Genomic DNA, 22,654 nt, shown 5'->3' on the forward strand with positions numbered 1-22,654 from the left:
CTTGTCGTTTGCCATTCTTAATGCCCAATATCGTAAATCACGAGGTGTTTATTATAGATAATTTATAATAATTAATTTACCTCGAAATCTTTCGTAATATTTTATCACCTTATGTGTTTTCGGAACATAAATGAAAATACATAAAATGTGGTTAAACGCGTGAACAATGATTAATCTTTAATTATTTCTCAAATATATATTAAATATATATTAATAAATAATTTGAAAATATATATCTTTAAATATATAATTTGATAATTAATTTAAAAATATGTATTATTAAATATATGTTGATAAATTTAATTAATCAATTGAATTTATTAAAAATTAAGAATACTTGTTTTCATCGATGCAGCAAATAAAATATTTGGTAACTGTATTTTTATATAATCATTTTTCGATATCAGGTTCTTGTGAAGTGTTATCATAATATTCAGCGAAGAGATAAAAGTAAGCCAAGCAAGTTGTTTCGAAGTTTTATTTCATCGTAATTCGAAATCGCGAGACTTCTCCAACGCAGCCAACAAATTTCCCATCCTATCGCATATAATCGCGGAAAACATCTGTCGCGCGCGATTTCGAATATTATTTTTATACCTAAGTAAATTTGTGAAACATTGCGTAAAGCCCAGCGATTAAATTGCTCTGAAGAAATTTAACGTCGGAGTTTCACGAAGGAGCGAATTATGTTATTGTCATCGTGTCTGTTAACGGTTGTATTTCGGTACACAATAGGCGGATTAAGGTATTATAGGGAATTGATTATGTCTACAAATTTCGTGCTGTTTTTGTTACGATATGAACTGGATCCTTAAATAAATTTTCTCAAAACGACCTCCCATTGTAATTACATCCGATTTAGAAGACAACTATAGACAACGTTATAAACCTCAAGCTGGAATTTTCTTAACGGAAATTTTATTTTTTTTTTTTCATCCTTACATTCAATCTGAACACTTCAGTTTGCATTTAGAACTCTTCTCGTATACATGCTTCATAGAAAAACTATAAACATCTCTACGTGACCAAGCGATATCAAATTCTGCAGGAATGTTTATTAGCACGCGTCAAGGACGTATTTTAAAATTCTTGAGCTACTTTAAATATATGCGTGTTGTCTACTTATATATCGAATCTCAGGATCTGTGGATAGATCTCGGAATGCGGGGATGATTCCGCAAGATATATCCCGACAGAAGTTACGGTTTACTGAAAAAATCTTTATTCTTGCGTTACTGATACACAAAGTTGCACTCACACGTAGACACGGCTACATTGTACACAGTACGATGTAACTCGCTGGCAGTATACGAGTTACAAGCCCGCGCGTCTCCGCGCACTTCATTCACATTCTCTCTCTCATTCAGTCGTACATACGCATACTCACAAGTTTTCATTTTCAACGCACTTTAACTCCACGATTAACCGATTATTCGATTGTTACACTTAGTGGGAAAAACATACAAAACAATTCGAAATAAATTAACAATGCGGTGGAGTCAAGTATGCTTGTGTCGCGGGGAGGGAGGAGAGGGAGAAATGAGCGCAGTGTCGAAAATGCTCGATGATGTCGACAAGAGTCGTCAAAAGAATCAAGGAAAAAAAAGTCAAGATCTAGAAAGTATCCATGATCTAGAATCTCATTCTCTTGAAATCTAACGATTTCTCAACATCATTAGCATTTTCTTGCATTTCTTTTTTCAAATGTAAGACTTATGTACGAAGACTTGTATTCCCACTGCACATTTAGCTTCAAACGCCTTTCTTAACCTAAGCCTTAAAGTTATTAGATAGTGTATACTACATATTATCTAAGTAAAACTTAGAACCAGACAGCCACTTTCAGCTAAACGTACGGCGAGAATATGGATCTCGCTGTGTGTTATACCGCGCTCAGCCTCTCGTAAATGTATATCAACACTTCTGTTAAAGTATCTTCTCGGAAGGCGAGTAATCAGTCTGAGTCGCGAACCGAGGTGAGCGGGTCGCTAATTTGCAGTTAAAGTTCGTCCCTGATATCGTCGTCCTCGCCTGCACCGGTGGGCGGCACACCGCCGCCCGCGCCCTGATAGAGCTTGGCGATGATCGGCTGAACGATGTCGGTGAGCTCCTTCTTCTGCTTCTTGTACTCCTCCGGCTCGGTATCCTGATTGTCCTCCAACCACTTGATCTTCTCCTCGATAGCCTCCTCCATCGTGGTCTTGTCCGCGTCGCTCACCTTCGAGCCGAGTTTCTCCTTGTCGGCCAACTGGTTCTTCAGCGAGTACGCGTACGATTCGAGATCGTTGCGCGCCTCCACGCGCTCCTTCAGCTTCTTGTCGTCGTCGGCGAACTTCTCCGCGTCCTTGATCATCCGCTCGATGTCGTCGGGCGTCAAGCGATTCTGGTCGTTCGTGATGACGATCTTCTCGCGATTGCCAGTGCCCTTGTCCTCGGCCGAAACCTGCAGAATACCGTTGGCGTCGATCTCGAAGGTGACCTCGATTTGCGGTATGCCACGTGGCGCCGGTGGAATGCCAGTCAGATCGAACTTGCCGAGCAGATGGTTGTCCTTGGTCATGGGACGCTCACCTTCGTATACTTGAATCGTGACCGTGTGCTGGCTGTCAGACGCTGTAGAGAAGATCTGAGATTTCTTCGTTGGAATGACCGTGTTCCTGCGCAAATAAAGAACGTCGTTTTATTGCAAGAGTGCTTTTGGTTCAATCAGTCGATAACGTAAATATTTACAAATGATAATTTCAAAGATACTTTCTATTTACCTTGGAATGAGTTTAGTCATCACACCTCCAACAGTTTCGATACCCATGGTAAGAGGATTAACATCGAGAAGTACAATAGCATCGGTGTCTTGTTCTCCAGAAAGTACACCGGCTTGTACAGCGGCGCCATAAGCGACGGCCTCGTCGGGATTGATGCCCCGCGACGGTTCTTTGCCGCCGAAGAATTCCTTAACTAACTGTTGAACTTTCGGGATCCTAGTCGAGCCACCAACCAAGACAATCTCGTCCACGTCTTTCTTGCTCATGTCAGAATCCTCCAAGACCTTTTGCACAGGCTTCAAAGTACTACGGAAGAGATCCATGTTCAGCTCCTCAAATTTGGCACGAGTCAAGGTTTCGGAGAAGTCCTCGCCCTCATAGAACGATTCAATCTCGATCCTGACCTGTAAAATGTGAAGAAAACAGATTAGACTGATGAAAAATTACAAATATGTAATAATTAATCAATATAAAAAGGAAAAAATATTTTAAAGGTAGATAAAATAAATAAAATGTGTAAAAAAAAAACATATATACCTGGTGACTAGCGCTGAGTGCTCGTTTGGCTTTTTCGACTTCACGACGCAGTTTCTGTACAGCTCGGTTGTCCTTGCGAATATCCTTGCCCTTCTTCTTCTTATACAATTTGATAAAGTGATCCATCACACGCTGATCGAAATCTTCGCCTCCCAAATGGGTATCGCCATTAGTGGCAACGACCTCGAACACACCGTTGTCGATTGTGAGCAAACTGACGTCGAAGGTGCCGCCGCCCAGATCAAACACCAGTACGTTTTTCTCGCCGTCTTTCTTGTCCAAACCGTACGCGATCGCAGCGGCAGTCGGCTCGTTGATAATCCTCATTACGACCAGGCCAGAAATTGTTCCAGCATCTTTGGTGGCCTGTATAAAGAAATTACAGAATACATCAGAATACAATTAATTCGTTACAATGGTGATTTCTTCAAAAGAAGAATATATCTTTATTCTTCTAACATTACTCGATTTTTTTTTTTTCGAAATACAAGAGATCCAAATAAAATATTAATTTGAGATTTCAATACTGACACTTTTGGATGGAGAGAACACACGAGATCTTTTTTGAAGTTCAAAGACATTAAAGTGTATCAAACTTCTCGCAAACCTCACCTGTCTTTGCGCATCGTTGAAGTAAGCTGGCACGGTGACTACCGCGTGAGTGACCTTCTTGCCGAGATAGGCCTCGGCGGTCTCCTTCATCTTGCCCAATACCATAGCCGAGATCTCCTCAGGTGCAAAGACCTTTTCGCCTTGACTAGTGTCGACCTTAATATGCGGCTTGCTGTTCTTCTCGATGACCGGGAACGGGAAGAATTTCACATCGTGCTGCACAGTGGGATCCGACCATTCGCGGCCGATCAGGCGCTTGGCGTCGAACACGGTGTTCTCTGGATTCGTCGTCAGTTGATTCTTGGCGGCATCGCCGATTAAACGCTCGCCGTCACTGGTGAACGCCACGTAAGAAGGCGTGATTCGGTTACCCTGATCGTTGGCGATGATCTCCACACGGCCGTTTTTGTAAACGCCAACACTAAAAGCATATGTACATCTTATTAATTTGCTTGCAAAAAGACGATAAATAATTGTCTCTCGATAATTATAATTATTTTTAATAACGTTTCGTTTATGACAATGTATACTCACCAAGAATAAGTTGTGCCCAGATCAATTCCTATTACTGTGCCGATATCTTCCTTCTCTTTATCCTCTTTCGCAATTGTGGCGACTGACAACAGTCCCACTATTAGTAGAGCTCTGACTCCCTTCATGTTGTTTTGTATGAACTATACCTAAATTATCAACAAACACTGAATTAATACACCAGCAAGAAAGATTGGAATTTTTTTTTTGGAAAATAAAAACTTATGGATTTCATTTATAAAGTATAAAATATTATCGTCATAATTATTAGTATAATACTTGTTATAAATTTTGTAGTAAACTTCGCTTATAAAATACTTTTATATTATTTTTTTTATATATCGTTATAACCATGTATTTAGATGTATAATGTCTTTAGATATTTGATTAGATTTATATAACTCTATAGTAAGAGAAAAGAATTTCCTTATTTTCATAAAATTTCCTTATGGAACATTCGATATTTATTTCATGGAATAACAAGTAAAAACAAAATTAACTTTCACGAGCTATCGTTAGTATTTATGAGTAAAACGAGTTTTGACCGATGAGCAAAGTCACACGTCATCCAATCAAAGAGATGACTCCAGAAATTCGACGTGCCGGAGAGAGACTCGAAATCGATCGATTACCGCGGCCGTTGCAATTTAACGAACGTGTCTTTTACATCGCGCGACGATGGGAAACACGCGGCAGTTTCCACGAGGCTCGAATATCCGTTAACGAGCGAGTCATACGTGGCAGAAGGCTCTCTCGCCGCGATCTCCGGACGTATATATATATATATATAAAAAAGTAGGAAAATACCGTATCGTCCGTACGTTATCAAATAGTACGCGGATAAAAGCGCGAGAAAATTCGTCGATCACGTCGATTATGCGTGACAATTCCCGATTGACAGTGGAACGCCCGAAATTCCCCGGGAGGAACGGGAATTCTCGCGCTTCGAGAACGAATCGAATTCCGGCCGACGTCGGCGAGTCGCGCGGTGGTGGCGGCGACTCCGACAAAGCGGAACGTCTCCCGACGACGAGATGCGCGATTCGGGAAAGACGCGCCCTGGGTCGCGAGGACACCCGGGCAACGGGAATTCACTCACCAGCTGGGACGTGTGATCTCGGCTCAGACTCCGGACTCGAACGTTCCTCGCGCTCCTCACGGAAAATGCGTGCTCGCGATTCTCTCTGATTCTCTCTCGGCGAACGGTAAAACGACGACTGACATCGGCACCGGACTCGGGGGCCGGGATATTAACGGGAGTGTTACGTCGTGGCCGGCGCCGATTGGCCGGCCACGGCGGAAGACCGCGGCGCCGATTCGCCGGCGCGCATAACAGTTGGCCGCGCGTCGTTGGCCCACGTCACGCTGTCACGGCTGTCTATCTCCTCCGGAGCCTTCACGCGCCGCCGCGACTCGCGGCCAACCGATTAGATACGGCAGGTGGAACACGTGGACGCCACCGTACCAGCGAGCGCTGGCGAGCGCTGCGAGACGCGTCAGGGGCGGAATTTCGCGACCATCGCGCGGCGCGCCCATTCGTGTATGGTTTTGTGTACATACTTACTCATCCGCGTCGAAATATAAGATGAATCTTTTTATATATCACGAATAACTTCGCGTCAACATTGATATCGACTATTGCATCATGTCCCCGAGAAACATTGCAACAGATACTTTTAAACAGCATTTTTGCTGTAAATTTAAAAATTGATAAAAATTTTAGAGTCGCTCGGCAGCTTGAAATAATAAAATATTCTTGAGCGACGCGTGTCGTTTTTGCATAGCTTATCTTACATCTCACACGTGTTACATTTGGTATCATGTATGTGCTATATATTACTAATTTTAAATTATCACCTACTTTGTATGATTCGATAAGAAAGAGAGAGAGATTAATCTGCTTTAAAAAAAAGAATACAGCATCCGTTCCTCTCAAATATGATATAGATATAAAAATCTTACTGGAATGTTGTGTTCAATATGTATATAAAAACGAATATTCTTAATAAAACTTTTAACATATATCTCGATAAATAAAAACTACAATAATATGAATGTAAAAATCAATATATTAAATGATAAAATATCAGCTCCATTTTTAATTATATGAAGAAAGGTATTTGGATCCGGCTTGCTCCGAAAAAGAACAGTTGCATCAACATGCAGTAGTAGATATATATGATTCTATGTACAATTAAGTTGCATCACTTTTGCAGGGACGTGAAAGATTGCCGCGATCCCGGAGTAAAGGCTATAACTGCATTTGCCTTTTAAAAGAATATATCATTATTATTTGTTTCACTAATATTATTTTAGCAGTATAAAATAAATTAGTGATATTTTAGGAAATGTAAAAAACAAGATATAAAAATCGCAGCTATATTCGGTGATTTTCATTCATATAATTTTCTTATAAGCGATATTTTTTTGCAAAATTATGTTAAAATGTAATTATATCGTAAGAATAATGTGGAATGATGCTTTTTTTTTATTGTATTGGAAAAAATATTTTTTATTTATTGGTCAGAGAAAATATGTTTCAATAATATTGAACACATTGTAATTGAAATATTCGCTGCACTATTTCGAAAACTTTTCTATTTTTGATTTATAGAATATGTATATATATATATATATATATATATATATATACATACACACAAATATCACAATATGATACTATACATTGTCAGTATATTAAATAACAGCTTTTACTTTTTCTTAATATTTGATAATTAATAGAGAAAAATGTAACCTCGTAAAAATAATTATAAAAGTACATAATATGTATTATATAAATCACATAAAGTTTCGTCTTAATATTGTCTCATTAAATCTTTTATCTACAGGTGTATATCTATTGGTATATATCGATATCTTAAAAGATATTGCACATATGCAATACAGATATATGTGTATACCTTCCAGTTATAACGAAATAATAAGAAATTGTTTTACAAATTAATTTACGGAAGTTTTGTATAAAGTTATATGTATATATATGGATGTGAAAACAGATGGCGGATGGAGACGGGTTACATCGTCCCGATCTGGGTTTGCACGCATCGTGGCATCATTTAGTCTAACGGTACCTGTCCGTTACCTCAAGTAGTAAATGGAACGCTTGTTACGCATCGCACTACGTCATCATTTTACTGATATTCTAACACAAGCACATTTACGTGTGTATGACGAAATGTGACATCATCGTTGAAATCTTATTAATTAGCTTACCATTTTATGATTTTATAATGGCACGAAACTGCAATGCGCAAGGATTTTCTATTATCTTGCTTTTTCATGCTTATAAGAAATAATTGTCCAAATGATGAATTAAAATAAAAAAGAATCAGGAATATTTTAAAATAAATTTTTTATTTTAAGCACGACAAAGAAAATCGAAAGTGACTTGAACAGATAATCTTTAAACATTAATGATGAATTGAGAAATAGTAGAAGCCGAAGTAAAGCAGTTTGACGCGTTAATAAACATAAAAGAAATCGAAAAAATATTTTGAAGTGATGTATCGACAAAGAAATCGAAAATTACTTGAAGCATGCAGATTAATGCTTAACAGATTAAATATTTATTTATTATTATAAGTAACTTTTAGCGTGTCTTTAGGAATTAGTTTCTGTTTCATGATTATTTCACGTCGTGAAATACTTGGTCCATTCTGTTTAAATGTTTTCCGAACTGAAAATTTGTCAGAAATATTTGTGGCTAGACTTAACTTCAACAAATTGATACAATATTTAATGATGGTCTCTTTCTCAATACTGCATGTTGAATTTCTCAAATAGCATCACTACATATTCAAATAAATACTATTTGAACGACCATCCGTAATCTTGGAAAATAGAGATTAAAAAACTAAAACTAATCCCGATAGACACAGAAACTGATAAAATTTGATCGATTTTAAAGATTGATTAAACATTAAAAGGGAAAGTGGGAGGAAACTCTAGTTTCAAAAACTAGAGTTAAATCTCGATTCTAAAGAGTGCAATGATCGCGAGAAACAGACGGAAGACCAAATATTTAAAAATGTTCAAATATTGTATATAAAAATTGTTATTAATTTAAATAGTTAATTTTTTAAAATTTATATATATAAGTATATATCGATTAAACATTCTACAATTATTTCTTATTTTCATGCTAATTTTTAATTAAATAATTATAACTTGCTTTTCGGGTGCAGCAAATCCAGTATTAATGGCGTAAAGTACGTTATGATACAATCAGCGCCCGCTCTTCTCATAGAGAGCAATATCTCGTTGAGTACATTTTCTAAGTTTATCGCGCCGTTTTGTGCACCGTGATACAGCATAGCGTATTCTCCCGACACTTGATACACAAATATAGGATATTCTGGATGCGCATCCTTCGTATGTCGCACCACGTCCAAATAAGGCAATCCTGGTTTTACCATTAGCATATCCGCTCCTTCGTTCACGTCTCTTGCCTTTGGAAAATAAATATTCCGTACATTATACACATATAATTTTAAAAAACATCAATTCCACTTATTTTTATATTGCAGGACAGAATAAAATTTAATCAATACAATTTGAATATCGTTTTACGAAATGCGATGTTATGTTTATAAACTCTCATTCTTCAATATGATTACAGAAACGCTACGCAGATGTTGCAATAAGTAAAAAAAATTGATAATAAATGAAATGAAACTTACAGCAGCCCTGGCTGCCAATCCGTTGCTACCAGGAGGCAACTGGTAGCACTTGCGATCGCCGAACTTTGGTGCAGACTGCGACGCGTCTCGGAAAGGCCCGTAAAGTCCTGACGCGAACTTTACAGCGTATGACAGGACTGCCACTTTATTTGACAATCCAGCAGCGGCTAGACCGTGCTTTATTGCACTCACCCTACCATCCATCATGTCAGACGGTGCAACAATTTGCGCGCCTGTAATGCATCGCAAACGATTTACGATATATAAAAAAATTACATCTTTGATATAGAAATAATTTGCAGTAACGCGTAATCTCTTACCAGCTTTTGCATACGATACAGCAACTTCAGCGATCCGTTGGATGCTGCTGGAGTTATTTATGCTACCATCGTTGTTAAGAATACCACAGTGTCCATGATTTGTATACGCGCATAAGCAAACATCACATGCTATTAATAAAGTAGGGAACTTTTCTCGCAATAACGATAGAGCTTGAATAACAGGATTCCTTATACTATCGGCATTGCTTCCAATCTCGTCCTGAAATCAAAAGTTGCTTAAAATTAAACGGAAAATTTTTCTACATTACAAATATTGCATAAAATCTCTTAAGTAATATTTGATAATATTGAACTGAAGTTATAATAAAATATTGAATTATAAAATTAATTAACTCTTATATATATTTTACAGTTTCGAAAAAATTATATTATTGTGCTTCATAAATGTTACCTTTTCAAGATGTTGTGAGACCCCAAATAATAAAACAGACTGTAAACCTTTTGCAACCAGAGGTTGCAACATCTTTTCTAATTGATTAATCCCATAGCGGTATACACCAGGCATGCTGTTAATAGGTTCTTTAGCATTTTCTTCATCTCTACAACCATATATGCAAAAGTTTCATTTGTATTTATTAAATAATAAATATTTGGATTAATAAATCTATGCTACCATATTTACACATATAAATCATTTATAAATTATACCTAGAATTTGAAAATAATATCTTTGTATACATCTATCACTCATTTGCTACAATGATTATATAAATATCATTTTTTAGTTGCTTGCAAAAAAAGAATAGAAACATAAAGAAAAAAGAAACAATATATTTTTATCTCTACAATCAATTATTACACTAATTAGTTCAAAATTAATATTACAAAATTTTAATGTGATTTAAAACATTTAACTTCTTTTCGCTGAATTATATTGTTGTAGCAAATGAGAGAGAGAATAACATATTATATATAATAGTCGCACTTACGAAACAAATATTGGATACATGAGATTATTAACAGTAATCTCAACATTTGGCGACTGCCACTCTCGTAGGACAGGATGAAAAATTCCACTGTGAAGAGTGTGCTTAGCCGGGACTGCCATCATCTTCATTGTACTCTAATTTCTCGTCTGCTCGCAGTAAATATGTCCACAGTAATTCTTCTTGTTAGATATACACGAGCCACTTGACTTTATCAACCTGGATATCTGGATGAACACACAGACACAATGTTACTCCAAGTAAATTTGCTCCAAGTATTCTAACTGATTGAAAACAGTGTATGTACATACATGTATGGATAGTGGTGTATGTACATCAATTACATAAAATAGCAAGACGGTTACATAAAATATCTCGGTTATGCAAAAAAATTCCTTCTCTGTACATGAGAAGAGAAGTTGAATCTAACAGATAATTGAGACCGTGATAGCGATTATATCAAGTCCACGAACAGCAGACCAGTGCAATTAATGCAGGATATATTGTCAACAGTTAATTATTCAACAGGCTAAATGAGCGTGAAGCATGACACACCGAAAATGTGCCGCGTAAACGTGACGTAACAGCGTTACACGCAATGCCAAGTATAGTAGAAGTACATACATATCGATAATACTCACCGGTACTTCTTGCTGCAAAATAAATGTGTCGAGTGTCAAAAAAATAATCAGACTGTTAATTATTTTCACGATCGAGACAGTGAGAGAGTTTGAAATTTTCCAGAAGGCTCAAGCATCATGTCACGATCGAAAATCGAGGAAATCGAGATTCGAGATTTGACACGAGAGATTTAGACCAATTAGAATTATTTGTCCTGATTCGTCGCCTCCCCGTCACAGGTGCCCGTCATCATTTTCGGTCCCCGACGTCGGCCACGTCGTTCGACGGTGTGACACGGGCTTAAAAGCCACGGGACGGAATGCAACGCGGCGCATGCCTCGGCCTAACCTTAGCTCGATCTAGCTTAACCTAACCTAGCCTGGACGACGACGGGACCAGACCAGAGACCACCAGACGTGGTGATTTTTCACAGTCGCCTTTATGTCGTAGACGCGTGTGATACTCCGCGAAGTGTAGCGCGGCGCCGGAACAGCTGTGTCCACACCACGTCGATCATCTTCGGCTACCCCGCTGGCCGTCGGCGTAGATCCCGCGAAGTTTCCCCCGAGAGAGAGAGAAAGAGCGGCGTGGGCGCGAGATCAGGTAGCGATGACGGACGCGTCGAATTTACCGGGCGCCTCCACGGGCGGGCAGAGGGCGATGTCGAGGATGCTGCGGCAGCGGGCCCAGGAGTTCCTCGCCTCGCGGAAGTACGCGAACAATCTGGTGGAGATAATCGGCCACTGGGACGTGAGTAGAGCCGCGCCGACGCCCCGGGTTTCCGACGGGATCCTCGCGCCCCGGAAGCTCGGACGCGAACGTACTAATTAAAAGTTAGGAAAGGTCTGAAAAAACTGTTTTCATTTTCGTGCAGGAGTCCACCTGTTCGTGCCTGCTGACGATAGAGACGATATTCGCGGAGGTGCTGAGGCGCGGCGATATGTACATGGAACGTACGATAACCCTTACCATCTCGGGTAAGATTGAAAAGGCGTTTGCTAGCTTGGCAGATTTCTCACGTTGGCTGTGGATGGATAAAGAATAGATAAGAATAGTAATAAGTTTATTCCTTGTAGCTGGGAGGGGCTTCTTAGACTTTTTCTTTTTTCCTTGATGTCTGTATTATTTATTTATTTATTATATTTATTTATTAATTATGTAATTATTACATCTATTTTATTTTAAGGAAGTGTAACACATATTGCAGATTAGATTATATTAGATTATAGCTTTCTATAGATTATATGCCCAAAGATTTGTATCTTTAATATCATATATAAAAATATGTAGAAGCCAGCCCGGAGTCTCGCTACACCACCTGGCTAAGGAATTGCTACGAGGAAGTCTGGAAGAAAATACTAGCATCTATGGATAAGAATCGATCGGCTATTCATCTGCAAGCCCTTGCCACTGCGATGAAGCTGATGGCGGAAGAGGGTAAAGCGCTGCTGGAGCCGCGCGATAATCCGGGCTATCACTTTCCCCTGCATCGTTTAAAGCTTATCCTTATGACCCTACTCTCTCCTGAAAAGGACAATACTAATTTAATATCGAGATTCCAAGAGATCACCGGCTATTCTGACGTTTTATATTATACATGGAGATGTCTACCCTCTCTTACCCCGAAGAGGCAGCCGAAGGAAGTTTATATGAAGAATCTTTTAGAACTTATAGATAAAGTACCACTGCCAAACGAAGAGGAAGGTGAGTTCTTCTTTTTTAAGATTAAAATTCTGAATTACAATAAAATAATCCGTCGCGTTTTAAATAACACGCGTTACACGCATTAATTACACGCGTTCTAAATAAGTATATTTAACTATTTACTACGAGCTATTGCAAACTGTAAAAAGCTGTTAGTTAATCGCCACTTGGTGTTAATAAATTTTCAGATATTTTAATATTTGCCTCCTTGGTTCCTTAAGTTCTTAATAGATTTTTCGATCCTTATTCAGTTTATTAATTTAATATTAATTAATTTGATATTTATGTTCTTACAATGGTAAAATAGTGATAAATAATGCAATAGTATAAATGCAATTTATTTTTATATATTTCAGCATCTGAAATGTCGGACAATAACGAACTTTTATGTGGACCGCAACAAGGTAATAATATAGTCTGCGTTATCACTATTTACATTTCGATATCATATAACGTATGATATCGAAATGTGAATCATATAACGTTATCATATAATTATCATATAACGTGTGATATCGATATATATCTTCAATTTTTTTTTACCAGATGCTGCATTTACGTGGGATCAATCAAACGTTAAACGCGCGTTAAACAAAGTCTGGGCTTGCGTTATGCACTGGGAATTGACGCCGCAACTGCACAAACAGTTGCTAATAGTTTTGCTGGAACGAGTCATATCGCATTTAGAAAAACCGGTGTTGTTAACCGACTTTTTGATGGACTCCCTAGACGCGGACGGTCCAGTCGGTGTGCTCGCGCTGCAGGGCGTATTCATACTTGTCACCAAACACAATTTAGAATACCCAAATATTTTCACCAAGTTGTATTCGATGTTCGAGCCTGAGATCTTCCATACGAAGTACAAGGCTCGTCTGTTCTATCTGTCCGATCTGTTTCTCAGTTCGACGTAAGTATTTTACGCAATTACGGTTAGAAAATCGTGTATATCGAGAGTTGAGATAGTAGATTGTAGAAGTCGAGATTACAAAACGAAAAATCAAAATTAACTTTATTTGAAGAATATTATTTCGACATTCGGAGAAAAACCTCAATATTCCTCTTTTTTTCCACAGACATCTACCGGAAGCGTTAGTAGCGGCGTTCGCGAAGCGACTCGCGCGTCTAACATTGGTCGCGCCACCGGAGGACATCCTGATAATCCTTTTCTTCGTGGGCAATCTGCTGCTTCGACATCCCGGGCTGAAGAGGCTGATAGATCACCCGCAGGGCGGCGAGGTCCCCTCGAACGCGAGCCTCGGAGCGGGCGATCCGTTCCTCATGGAGGAGCGCGACCCGTTGCTGAGCAACGCAATGCTCAGCAGTCTCTGGGAGATCCGGGCGTTGCAGTGGCATATCCTACCCAGTATCGCCACCGCTGCGCGTTTCATTCGCGAGCCACTGCCCACGAAGGAGTACGACATGGCGTCGGCGTTGGAACGCACCGGTGACCATCTCTTCGAGAACGAGCTGAAGAACAAAGTCAAGGACATCATGCTGACGTTCGAGAGACCGACCTCCATGGCGCTGCCGAAGGGCGAGAAGCTACTGCAATATTGGCAGCTCACGCGTTGATCCTGTACGCGGCGTGATCACGACGCCGAGAGTGCAATATATCGTGAGAAAAGAGCGGCCATATACATATATTGTCGTCGGTGTCGTCGACGAGATATGAGCCGAGGATGATGACGTTCGTGTTTCGGGTAAAGAATAAAGACTTTTTGTGTTTTATATGGCATATCTACGACGTGAAAAAAACAAAACAATGCGGCATATTTTTCTGTGGCGTTGAGCACCCACGTTCGAAATATTTAAATTGCGTTTGTGCATAATTCATCGATCGCGCGATACGAGCAAGGAAAAAAAAATGCACACATGCTTTTTGTTGTTTGTCTATCTCAGTTATATGTAAATTGATAGCTTATGTATGTTACGCATAAATTACGTGTAAATGCGCAACTGACTGGCATTCAACTCTTTCACTGCTCCTTATAACATTGTTATAAATTGTTGCACCTTTTTCTCGAGACTTGCTTAAATACGATAAGAATTCATGAAATTTTAACATATCATCTTTTATATCTTATACATACCAATGCAAAGAAAACAAGCATTAATCTGTAATTACAGTCTAATTTTTCTTTCTCGATATAAAAAAATTATTTCGTATATCAGTAGATAATTTACAAGAAAGAATAGAATTATTATTCGTGTGATTTTTCATTTTATAATTTAAAAGCTAAACATATATTTATAATTATGTATGTACATGTACATAAATGAAAAGTCTCGTATTAATTTTTCATTATGTAATACTTGGCTTATCTTTTTTTTTATCAAGCATTTGTATTATAAACACTACATACATTTAAATATCGATTTCGATAATTATTTATGGATAAAGAAAAAACATGATGCGTATTTACATCAAAATATTTTTTTAATCGAGATCGAGTCGAAGCTGAAATAAGCTTACATACTAACTCATTATTTGCCATATACATATAAAAATAGAATTTTATATAGTCGCATATCACGTTCGATTCTTCAAAAATGAACTTTTGGTCGGTGCAGCGAAAGGGTTGAAGTTTGCTGACCCTTCCTGATATTACAAAAAACGGAGTCGGTAACTGATGAACATCTAATCCGTACTAAAGATAATTTGCATACTTTGCAAAATTCACAGCTCTGCCGGTTATACCGAATGTAACGTTCTCGAATAGCGATTTTTTTTTTATATCCGCGAATACGAGATAAACTGAGATATTTTAATTTAACAAATAACTCCAATTTACTTTCACGATATAGCGCTGTTTGATATTGATACACAAAACTTCGTGTTCACAACATATAGGTAGGCATGATTCAATTGCAGGTTTAATTATAATATACATATATATTCGGGATTTTACATTTCTCTTCTCCTATATATAATGTGTATGTATATTATTTTCGTCATTAGCCTTCTTTGATATGTCACAATTCTGTATATTTGCGCCTCATTGCATATCGTCTCTTACGTGTATATACAAACGCTTTTATGTACATCAGTTAATCGATAAGTTATTATTATTACAGTATCGTTATGTATGTTGTCGCTTTGTGTCCAATACCTGAAAAAAAATCATAATAAAACAGATTATTAATTTTGATTTGATTGGATCATTTATTTAGTTAGCGATGTATATGGGAGTTATACATTTATGTGATCATTTATTTTTCAAAATGTACTATACGTGGTTTACATGCAACTATATAAAGTCAGGATTGTAAATAACAACCATCTCCATATTCAGCGTAATATAATATTTTACTAAAGTGCTAACAAAATTATAATTAATTTTTATATAATAATGAGTATTATATAAAATTAATGTTTAAAATTCTTCAAATTTTTTAAATTATTAAACTAGAAATGAAAACTATGAAGTATTAAATTAATACAATTATTACACGATTATTATTTTGAGCTGATAATGGGGATTGCTCTGATGAGAAAAATCTTTTCTCACAAACAACACACTTTTATATTTTCCACTCTACTTTGTTGTACTCATGTATGAAAAAAAAATCTTTTAGATAAAAGGTGGAATCAGGTGGAATCAATAAGCTCACCTCGACCAATAATCGCCATTCGTCCTCATTCAGAGCATGCTTTATCTTCACAAGGACGTTCGCTGGGATATTGGATGGCACCGAAGTCAATGCGGTACTCGGCGTGGTCGGCACATATTGCACCTGCAACAGCTGCGATACCGTGGGCCTTGCTTTCGGGTCGTGCTGAAGGCACTTCCGTATCACGTCGACCAGAATGGGCGGCGCGCGCTCACGATTCTCGCCGTTTATGGCCGGGAACGAAATGTTCGGTTTCGGATTAGTTATAGCGTTCACCTTTGCCCACTGAGAACGTATGTTATGAAAAGGCGTATGCCCATACACCAAACTGTACAAGATACATCCTAGTGACCATACGTCCGATTTGTAACTTATCTGTCGGGAGAGAGAAACATGAAATTTTTTCTGATCTCCGTGCTTTTCAATTTGTAAATTTTCAATCTATTCAAACTCAAAATCAAGTTATATGTAAGTTTTACATCCACTTATGCATTCAAGTAAGTTCTAATTTCAATTGAATCTTAATTTAAATGATTCTGATCGAGTCAAAATATTTCTTTAAATAATTATAAAAAAAAATATTCATTTGGAATTATTAATTATTTACTCCTGTCTTACCTTGTATTTAACATTGTGCGTAGGCGAATCCGCGTTTCCGCCAATGTCCATTAAGGCTTCCGGACTAATGTAATTCAACGTTCCAATCGGATTATTTTTTACAACGGACGTCATGTCCGAATTTACACTGGAGGCAATACCGAAGTCTATTAATTTGAGTCGGCCTCGTACTAGCAAAAAGTTTCCTGGCTTCAAGTCCGAATGTATGACCCCTAAACGCAAAGATGAATTTCTTTTCTCACAGGGTGAAAAACACGATTGTATCACGCGCAATTAGACGCATTATTTTTTTTTTACCGTTATCGTGTATGTGTTTTACAGCCGTGAGCATCTCAGTCCAGTAATAGAGAATCATCGTAAGAGAGATTTGCTTCTCTTGGGACATGGATCTCAAAAGTCGACTGAGATCGGTGTCGCCCATTTCCATCACCACGTAGACCATGAAATCTTTAATTTGACTGGAACGATCAAAATGAAATTAACGAGAATCCGTTAGAGAGGCGAATACTTCGTTAAATCTCATTCATCGAGTATCGTTAAGAAATCTCTCAAAAGTGTTTCCACGGCAAGGTATTGCTACCCTTGAATATTTGCATGATGTTTTGCAATGTATACTCACTAGTCGTGCATCTTGACAACGCAGGGCGCCTGTAACTTACGCAGCATGGTAATCTCGTCCAAGCAGCCCTGGGCCGAGTCTTTGTCCATCTTGCTAAAGTCAACGCATTTGATGGCGCGTAACTCGCCGCAGGACACGTCCTGCACTCGCAAAACCTCGCCGCTCATTCCCCGGCCGAGGGAGCCCAGGATCAAGTACTCCTTGTCCTTTACGATTAACGTTTTGCCTTGCCGCTGCGGAGGAATGCTCGACGGCACGGTGAACTGCACGTTTGTCATTTTATCTAGGAGCTGCAGGTCCTTGCTCTGTTTCTCGAAGACCGAGTAATGCGGATTCTTGCAGTTCGCATTAGGAACGCTGTTGTGCTCTCCGCTGTACTTCCGAGGACCTTGTATTAACTTAATATCCGTACTGGAACCGATTATTATCTGTTTTCCCTCACTTTGATTTGCCACAGTTTTTCTACCGTTTCCCAACGTATTAGACTGCTTGTTCTCCTTCACTTTCTCGATAGATTTCGCCGATTTCAGATCTGAATGTAATTATAACTTAACGCATAGCAAAATACGATTCTACAATAGTTTAAGATTTAATTACACGTAATTTGATGCGATGTAATGCTTACCATTACCGTGACTTGTTTCTGTCTGCATTAATTTCACATCCGACAGTCCGATCGTCTTCCTACTTCTCTCCTCCTGTGGTTGTGACTCGGATTTGATGTTTTTTGCCTCGGAACGTGTGTGCAACAGAAGCGGCTTTGATTCCACGGGATGAGCCGAAGACTCGCCGTGCAATGTGGAGTCCGTTAAGGGCCGTCTCACGTTTTTGGCATCCACTCCAAAGTATCTAAATAACGGAATTCAAAATTAATATTCTCCGCGACTGTTCGAAAGTGTGATGAAAGAATAATAATCCATTTTAGATGCAAAGAGCAATAGAAATCAAGTCTTATTTTTCGCAACAATTTGGCGAATATTTATCGAATTAAATATTTAGTTCATAAAAATAAGCAGAAAGTCTTAACGTTGTCTTAAAAAAAAAATTGTTTCTATTTAATTTAAAAAAGAAATTAAACGTTTTTTTTCTAATGCATGATAACAAAATAATATTACAGTATATTACAAACCTCGAAGAATCTGGTTTTTCTATGCTAGGTGTATGAACCGCATTCCTAGCCATTTGTACATGGTCCCTCGCAACGAAACTCTTCCCTTCCATCGGTGTGTGTCTCACATTATGATACCAACTGGATAATATTGTGGAAGGAGTTTGAGCATGATTCTTGTTCGGATCGCCAGACAGTTTGCTCTGCGGGGTTTGAAACAGTTGCTTATGCGAGTTGCACGGACTCGGGTGCACGTTGACTTGCACATGCTTCAACGGAGTTTCCGAGAGCATGCGATTGACCATGGTCAACGACTTGCTCGCTTCGCTGAGCGATGGTGTGCTAAATTCCGTGCAAGCATTTTTCGCCGGTGTATACATTTCATTCGCCTCGTACTTCGTGACGTTCTTTTGCAAATTATATCTTACAGGATGCATCAGATTTTCAGACGTTTGCTGCGTACAGGTGACAGAGTCCGACAGAGCGTTTGGAATCTTGTGAGACTCCTCCTCACAGTCCTTATTTGCCTGCTCGTTAAAGCTGAACGTACCTTTGTACCGCTGGTCATCCTTGCTCAGATTCAGCTCGCTGTTCCTTGTTAACAATATCTTGTTCTCCGCCGATGTGCTATACACGGATGCTTCCTTTCTTTTATTTAATATATCTGACTTGTAAGCATTTTCGTGAAGTAACTGATTACTGTTCATCGATTGTAGATTCTTATTCGTATCTAACTTTGTGTTATAATCCCCTTTATAAACACACAGCGGAGGTAACGCTGCATTTGTCGAGTGATTGTGAACAGTGTCCGTTTGACTCCTCAAAGTAAACGTTCCACTGTGATATTCCTGAGTTTTCTCTTCGTGTTTAGAGCTGCACATCTCGGATACTTCCTTTCTTTTATTTAACATATCTGACATGTAAGCATTTTCATGAAGTAACTGATTGCTATTTATCGATTGTACATTCTTATTCGTATCCAATTTTGTGTTATAATCCCCTTTATAAACCGACGGCGGAGGTAACGCTACGTTTGTCGAGTGATTATGAACAGTGTCCGCTTGACTCCTCGAAGTAAACGTTCCACTGGGATATTCCTGCGTTTTCTCTTCGTGTTTAAAGCCGCACATCTCTAATTTACTTGGATCGCTAACTCTATGACTTTCAAAATTTACATCGCTGACTTTACACTGTTCCCTATCGGTTGCAAAGTTTGTTCCTCCTTGTACAGAAGGAGTGTTAATCACAACTTCATGATTCTCTTTTGGCAGTACGCATGCAGTCTTCAAGACACCATCTGTTGGTTCAATCAACAAGGAATTGATGCCTTTAAGTACGAGCGTCTCCTGTGGGGCATCTTCAGGAGAGTCGTCTTGCGGCAGAGGCTCGTCGAAATCCAACTCGTCCTCAGATTGATGGGGCTTCTCCTCGCTCTCATCGTCGTCATCATCCTCATCGCTTTCACACGAATGCAGAAGTGCCTTGAGGCGTACTGGCTGTGACTTTGGCAGCGTGATATTCTGCGGCAATCTACCGGCGCTCATGTTGCCAAAACTGTATCTGTCGTTAGTCGTAAGATCCGACATCATCAAGAGACTTCTGAGATAATCTTCACTGATCTGAAAGAAAAAAATATATGTTTAAACAATATTAATTACAATTCTAATCTAAAAAAAAACAGAACTATGATAAACATAAAACTTCAGCGTTTACTGCCAGTTGCAATAAGAGATTTTATTGATATATTTATGTAGAAAGATAAATTACTAAAAAAAATTTGGCATACAAAGCTAAGTAGATTTGCTGAAATATTAATAGAAATTAGAAAATATTATTCACATCCACAATTCTCTTCTAAAAAAATTATTTTTTAACTCGAAATAAATATGTAATCATTATTTGACTAATATATTTATCATTATTTATTTAATGTGATATTTAACTATAACATTATTATATGTAAGAATAATATACATTTTTTAATACTGTCATATTATTTTAGCCAAAAAAATCTCTTCTTTGAATATGTATAATAACATAAAATAACTAAAAGAAAGATATGCAGCACACATATAAAAGTTACACATGTGTTATTATTTTTCATTATTACAGGAGCAAATTCTTCTCAAATGAAATCTGAATCCATGATATAGAAACATATATAAAAATTAATATACAATTTTCTAAATTGTATATTAATTGATTATTCATTTCACTTTCATATTGTAAAGGAATGATTGTATCGAAACTGATATAGAAACATATATAAAAATTAATATACAATTTTCTAAATGATTATTCATTTCACTTTCATATTGTAAAGGAATGATTGTATCGAAACTGATCAAAACAGCCGGTGTACAGAAATCACATAAAACATCATAGATACAAACTAATACATTAATTTCATATTCCATTATAATATAATTAAATTCTTATTGTTAAGAATTTCTACTACTGGCAAATTTGTGATTAGAAGTGATTCTATTGTCTTCATGAAATAATGTTATTAGACAATATATTATTAGAAATAATATGTTATTAGAACTAAATAAGAATTATAAGTATAAAAAATCCGATTCCGATACTCTTATTAGAAATGCATTTATGTACAAATTTTCAAGTGTCATTACGAAAACATACAGAAGGAAAAATTTTTGGTTAAGTATTTTCTTTCCCTCTCTCTTTCTGAAAGATGGATCCAGGGAGCCATAAGCTTCCCCGAAGTAAATAATCACTTAAAGACGTTCGTGTGGCGTGTGTCTCACGTGTGCTAGGAGTTCATCGACCCGTTCGACGATCAAGCCTATTTTCCAGTGATCGATTCTTGTGATCGAAGCACACACAGAGCAGAGAGAACTTGGGAAGCTACTCCTTCGCTGCGAGGACCAAGCACCTGTCAAACTGAGCAGTCTCCGTAGATCGGTCCGTCGATCGACAGAAGGTACACGTCCGTACACATCACGAGCCCGTCTGCACGTTATATACGAGCATATTATTCACGACTCGTACGACGGTCTTACCCTACGCGCGGCACACGAGCATCGCCACTTCGTGCATCGCTTTCAAACTTGAACGCCTTCGACTCTCTACCGGTCGGCCGCACACGTCATGGCGTTTGAATTCGCGAGCGCGGCGCCCATTGGTCGATGTTCTAGGGACAATTCGGCAGTAGAACGTGAGGAAGGTGATAGGAATGTTTTAGGCACGCCATTGGCAGAACATTTCAACGTGGAATTTTCATGTTCTTAAAATATTATTCATAAGTGTATATTTAGTTATAAAAATTGAATTATATATTAATATATTTCTATAATATTTATTATATACTATCATATATAAGATATTATAGATAATATATATTGTCATATATTATAGTATCATAATACATATAATATATAATTTATTATATAAATATTGTTACATTATTTATACTTAATATTCTTATTAATTGAATAACCAATAGAGTAAGCTTAAATTATATATCAAATTAATCGCGCGTTTTTTTTTTAATAAATTTGAGATTAATAGTAATTTCTTAAATTTTGATAAATTTATTTGATTTTAAATTTCAATGTAAAATATTTCATTATGCAAGTTCGATCACGATTGATTTTCGTCAATTGGTTAATATCTAGGGAATTTTTGAGCGCAAAAATTATATTCTTATTGCTAACGCAATTAAATATGTATTTTTAAATCTACTGTCTGTTTAAAAAAAAAAAATCGAAATTCTAAACTTACATAATGAAGTCCATAACAGATACAAAAGCGTACAGAATAAAAAGAAATAATGTAACTTCAGCGATAGTGAAATGATTGATCACAGTTGAAACATTAACCATCATTCCTATAAAAAATTAATGTATTTGTAGATGTAAATCACGGACGAATGTATTGGTCTAATGATTTATCTATATAAATGCAATTAACATATGATAATAGGGAATTAATTAAATTATA

At 37.5% G+C, this 22,654-nt stretch overlaps 3 protein-coding genes across 7 annotated transcripts; 1 reads left to right on the forward strand and 2 right to left on the reverse strand.

Moving 5' to 3' along the window:
* Positions 1–901: 901 nt before the first annotated feature.
* On the reverse strand, positions 902–11,190 carry LOC105462930 (heat shock 70 kDa protein cognate 3). Of its 2 annotated transcripts, XM_011709865.1 has the most exons (11): positions 11,051–11,190; positions 10,413–10,636; positions 9,875–10,022; positions 9,463–9,682; positions 9,143–9,375; positions 8,676–8,911; positions 4,446–4,556; positions 3,912–4,332; positions 3,300–3,665; positions 2,763–3,166; positions 911–2,657 (listed from the first exon to the last, which is right to left on the reverse strand). In XM_011709865.1, exons 2-11 carry the CDS (start codon positions 10,538–10,540, stop codon positions 2,000–2,002), a joined length of 2,925 nt encoding a protein of 974 aa, XP_011708167.1. In that variant the 5' UTR covers positions 10,541–10,636; positions 11,051–11,190; the 3' UTR covers positions 911–1,999. The 2 variants fall into 2 exon arrangements, with proteins under 2 accessions (XP_011708166.1, XP_011708167.1); XM_011709864.1 differs by lacking the exons at positions 8,676–8,911; positions 9,143–9,375; positions 9,463–9,682; ... (1 more) ...; positions 10,413–10,636; positions 11,051–11,190 and adding an exon at positions 5,542–5,694 and having other exon boundaries at positions 902–2,657; positions 4,446–4,591.
* Positions 11,191–11,401: 211 nt separating this feature from the next.
* Positions 11,402–14,700, forward strand: LOC105462929 (nucleolar complex protein 4 homolog B). Its single transcript, XM_011709863.1, has 6 exons — positions 11,402–11,780; positions 11,905–12,007; positions 12,321–12,734; positions 13,091–13,138; positions 13,281–13,641; positions 13,808–14,700. Exons 1-6 carry the CDS (start codon positions 11,640–11,642, stop codon positions 14,304–14,306), a joined length of 1,566 nt encoding a protein of 521 aa, XP_011708165.1. The 5' UTR covers positions 11,402–11,639; the 3' UTR covers positions 14,307–14,700.
* Positions 14,701–15,152: 452 nt separating this feature from the next.
* On the reverse strand, positions 15,153–21,796 carry LOC105462931 (serine/threonine-protein kinase MPS1). 4 transcript variants are annotated; one of them, XM_011709868.1, is made up of 8 exons: positions 21,588–21,796; positions 18,713–20,310; positions 18,209–18,432; positions 17,584–18,115; positions 17,262–17,422; positions 16,965–17,176; positions 16,347–16,721; positions 15,153–15,844 (listed from the first exon to the last, which is right to left on the reverse strand). In XM_011709868.1, exons 2-8 carry the CDS (start codon positions 20,278–20,280, stop codon positions 15,815–15,817), a joined length of 3,102 nt encoding a protein of 1,033 aa, XP_011708170.1. In that variant the 5' UTR covers positions 20,281–20,310; positions 21,588–21,796; the 3' UTR covers positions 15,153–15,814. The 4 variants fall into 4 exon arrangements, with proteins under 4 accessions (XP_011708170.1, XP_011708169.1, XP_011708168.1 ...); XM_011709867.1 differs by having other exon boundaries at positions 21,430–21,796; XM_011709866.1 differs by having other exon boundaries at positions 21,335–21,796.
* Between the last annotated feature and the right edge of the window lie 858 nt (positions 21,797–22,654).

Source organism: Wasmannia auropunctata, unplaced genomic scaffold, assembly GCF_000956235.1.
Source record: "Wasmannia auropunctata unplaced genomic scaffold, wasmannia.A_1.0 LD336092.1, whole genome shotgun sequence".
Lineage (NCBI taxonomy): Eukaryota > Metazoa > Arthropoda > Insecta > Hymenoptera > Formicidae > Wasmannia > Wasmannia auropunctata.